We start from the raw sequence: 4288 nt of genomic DNA on the forward strand, positions 1-4288 counted from the left end.
CCCCTCCTTGATCGGCCACTCAGTGCCCCTTCGCCAAGCCTGGCTCCTGCTCTACCTATTGCCTGGGAACAGTCCATCACCTCCTGACAGCCTGGTACACCTGTACCTGGGACATGGTCCAGGGAAAACAATAACAGAATTGCACACCCATCATGTTCTTGTGCAAAGTGGTGGAAGATACCAGAATGCGCCATTATTTGAGCTGGGCTGGAGCTAAAAAGTACCTGAGAAAAGTCAGTTACCTTGGACCCTATAAATAGGGACCCCAAGTGAGACCCTCTGAGCTCTCCTGGATCGCAGTGGGCCTGTGACCAGCATCTTCCCTGAGCTGGGATGCCTCTCAGGTACCAGAATCCTTGAGGTATGGTCTGCCGTTAGAACTGACGGGAGACCAGGTCGAAGTTAACCCTCTCGAATCTCAATTATCGCCCGTTGAGGAATGTCGATGCACTGTGAGTATTTACTCCAAACTCGACAAGAGGGAAATTTTAACTGGAAGCTGGCTTCTCTTTCACCCACTCATTCTCTCTTCCTACTGATGTGTTTAGGTATACACAGTTATTTCCACGAGTGTGGGTACATAGTTATTTCACTGGATCCAAATATTTTTGTCTGCCTGAGTGTCTGTATGTCTTGTCTTTGTGAATGAGCATGTATATATGTATTGATTTAAGGTACCGTACGGTAAGTTAGTGTGAATCTTGTCATCTTTGAATCTGTAGTTAAGTCGCTATTTTAATTATAACATATTTTACTGAATGACTTGTAAATCCTTAAATTGGTTAATGATCAAGTGCTGCCAGTCACTAATACAGCTCACTTAGCTGTGAAATCATTACAGTGTTAATACTTTCATCTGCGACAACCTGCCAATGGTCTCCTGAAAGAGGCAAAGGAGTTTAGTGGGGTTCTGTGAGAAGTGGAGCAAGTTTTGTTCAGAGAAGTCTACCCTAACTGCTCACTGCTTTTCCTCCATGTACAGACCCCATGTCCAGAGGCAGCAGATGTCCAACAGCAGCTCCATCACTGAGTTCCTCCTCCTGGCATTCGCAGACACACGGGAGCTGCAGCTCTTGCACTTCTGGGTCTTCCTGGGCATCTACCTGGCTGCCCTCCTGGGCAACGGCCTCATCATCACCACCATCGCCTGTGACCACCACCTGCACACCCCCATGTACTTCTTCCTCCTCAACCTCTCCCTCCTCGACCTGGGCTCCATCTCCATCACTCTCCCCAAAGCCATGGACAATTGCCTCTGGGACAGAAGAGACATCTCCCACTCAGGTTGTGTTGCCCAAATCTTTTTCTTTCTCTTCTTTTTTGGAGCAGAGTTTTCTCTCCTCACCATCATGTCCTACGACCGCTACGTTGTCATCTGCAAACCCCTGCACTACGAGACCCTCCTGGGCAGCAGAGCTTGTGTCCACATGGCAGCAGCTGCCTGGGGCACTGGGTTTCTCTGGGCTGTGCTACACACGGCCAACACATTTTCAATACCACTGTGCAAAGGCAACACCCTGGACCAGTTCTTCTGTGAAATCCCCCACATCCTCAAGCTCTCCTGCTCACACTCCTACTTCACTATATTTGGGCTTATCATGGTTAGTGCCTGTTTAGCTTTTGGTTGTTTTGTTTTCATTGTGGTGTCCTATGTGCAGATCTTGAGGGCCGTGCTGAGGATCCCCTCTGAGCAGGGACGGCACAAAGCCTTTTCCACGTGCCTCCCTCACCTGGCCGTGGTCTCCCTCTTCATCAGTATGGCCATGTTTGCCCACCTGAAGCCCCCCTCCATCTCCTCCCCATCCCTGGACCTGGTGGTGTCATTTCTGTACTCTGTGGTGCCTCCAGCAGTGAACCCCCTCATCTACAGCATGAGGAACCAGGAGATCAAGGATGCCCTGAGGAAACGGATAACTAGATGTTATTCTGAACCAATAAACTGCTCATCTTCTTCAAAGCAATTATAATATAACTCTGTACAGGCCCAGCCTCTCAGCTTTTTCTGTTGTTGGTGGTGGTATTTTACTTGTAATGATCTTGTCATCCCCTTTCTGTTTCACTGTCTGCATTTCTTTTCTGACTGAGTGGCTGCATAAATGAGGAGCCATGATCTCTGTGTGTTTTAACAAAAGAAAGGGTCTGCAGTGATGTTTTTTTCTTCTGAAATCTTTCCTCTAAGACATTTTTGGAGCTGCAGGGACAATTCCTGTGTGCAGAGGTGGAGGGGAAGAGAGTCCCAGCATGGCAGTCCTGCCACGGAGCACTTGGTCTTCCAGAGATGTTCTCTCCTCATTTGCACACTCTCTTTCTGGTCCCTTCAGTTTGGTGTAAGGCCTGAGTGCTCTGGCAGCTTGGTCACACTCCTGCTGCGTGGCAGTTCTGTGACCACAGGCTGAGGTCTTCTTCCAAACCTGATCTCAAGAACATGCCCAAGGAATTGGCCCAGAGATGAAAATGCCAGTGAACAGGTGAACAGTGTGATTTGCAGGGTGGGAGCACGCAGCACTGTCCTCGCACAGCCAGGCCTCCTGGGAGAGACTTGAAGGACCAGGGTCTGGTCTGTGCCCATGTTCACTGGACACACTGGGGAAGCTGCCTGTGCTGGTTTGGCTGGGAGAGAGTTGATTTTCTTCCTAGTAGCTGGTATGGGGCTGTGGTTTGGATTTGTGCTGAAAACAGTGTTGATAACGCAGGGCTGTTTTCGTTATTGCTGAGCAGGGCTTACACAGAGTCAAGGCCTTTTCTGCTCCTCACCCCACCCCACCAGTGAGCAGGGTGGGGGTGTGCAAGGAGATGGGAAGGAAGACAGCATGGACAGATGATCCCAGCTGACAAAAGTGATATTCTATACCTTATGCCATCATGCTCTGTTATATAATGCTGGGGGAAGAAGGATGAACATGGGGACGTTCAGAGTTACAGCATTTGTCTTCCCAAGTCACCGTTACATGTGATGGAGCCCTGATGTCCTGGAGATGTCTGAGGTCCTGCCTGCAAACGGAAAGAAGTGAATTAATTCCGTGTTTTCCTTTGCTTACATGTGTGGCTTTTTCTTTACCTATTAAACTGTCTTTATCTCAACCCATGAGTTTTCTCACTTTCATGCTTTTCATTCTCTCCCCCATTGGAGCCAGGGGAGTGAGTGAGTGGCTGTGTGGGGCTCAGACGCCGGCAGGGGTTAAACCATGACACTGACCCAGGGAAATCATCACTCTCTAGCCCCTCCCAAACACCATTTGCAGCACTGGCCTCTCACCCCACACTGGGGAGGAACTTTTTCCCTCCACGGAGGTACATAAATAAGTAGCTCAGAAGTCCATGTTTGCATTGTGAGGAGGAGATGTAAGCATGCACGTCATGTGTGTGAAGTAAGAGAGCACAAATGCCATCAGCTATTCCTGGGGGTGCCATGAAGGTGTGTGGGACAAACAGTGTCATGAGGTCACTTCTCATTGAGACTAACATCACCTGGGAAACCACCTGAATGCAGCAATGGAAGATGTTCCCTTGAACCGTGGTCCCTGTGTTCATTCCTCATGCTGTGGGGCATCTCACATGAGTGCAGAGCAGGGTGATCACCACAGGGATGAGGGGCCTCCCAGACTCTGGCAATGGCAGCAGGAGGCCAGAGAGACACTACAACCCCTGCAATGCACTGCCTCTGTGTGTGCAAGGGAAGGACTCGTGTCTCTGAACACCCCTGTGTGTAAGATGAGCGCATGAGTCCAGCTGAGATGTGGGCACCTGACAGAGCCCTGACACTTCTCTGTGTGTCTCCAGGAACAACCCCCACTCTCCCAGTGAGACTCATCTCAGCTGCCTTGGACAGGCTCATTGCAAGTGCTCCTGTTCGCTACGTCAGCCTCGCCTGTGATTCTGGACTGAGCCCTCAAAAGTGCCAGAGTAATCAGAGACGTTCTGGGGTCCATGGAAAAGGCAGATGTCAAACCCATCTTCAAGAGAAGCAGGAATGTGGAAGCACTGGAGAACAATGAACATGTTATGAGCGATCCAGACCAAGGGGCCTCACTGTGATAACAAGCTGCAGCTGCATTCAAGGACATAAACAAGTTCGAGATAGTTTTAGAAACTACATTCCTGGGCAAAAAATAAAGAAGTTGGACTGGTCAAAACAGGATGCCTACCTAGTGGGAGAGCAGTGCTTGGACACCACATCGGGACCAATCATAGAGGGCAGAAGGGCGTGTGAACAAGTAGCTTTAGCCTATTAACAATAAGATAGCAGCGCGTGAAGCTTTGTGATAGTGTATAAATTGCTGTGTAGCCT

At 49.6% G+C, this 4288-nt stretch overlaps 1 protein-coding gene across 1 annotated transcript; it reads left to right on the forward strand.

The window, feature by feature from the left end:
• Positions 1 to 989: 989 nt before the first annotated feature.
• On the forward strand, positions 990 to 1967 carry LOC141936069 (olfactory receptor 14I1-like). Its single transcript, XM_074852796.1, has one exon. The coding sequence runs from the start codon at positions 1005 to 1007 to the stop codon at positions 1965 to 1967; it is 963 nt and encodes a 320-aa protein (XP_074708897.1). The 5' UTR covers positions 990 to 1004.
• Positions 1968 to 4288: the final 2321 nt, after the last annotated feature.

Source organism: Strix uralensis, chromosome 31 (genome assembly GCF_047716275.1).
Source record: "Strix uralensis isolate ZFMK-TIS-50842 chromosome 31, bStrUra1, whole genome shotgun sequence".
In the NCBI taxonomy this organism is placed as follows: domain Eukaryota; kingdom Metazoa; phylum Chordata; class Aves; order Strigiformes; family Strigidae; genus Strix; species Strix uralensis.

What these genes read in the sequence shown, in the direction of transcription:
- LOC141936069 (XM_074852796.1), top strand. Translation starts at nt 1,005, where the DNA reads ATGTCCAACAGCAGCTCCATCACTGAGTTCCTCCTCCTGGCATTCGCA.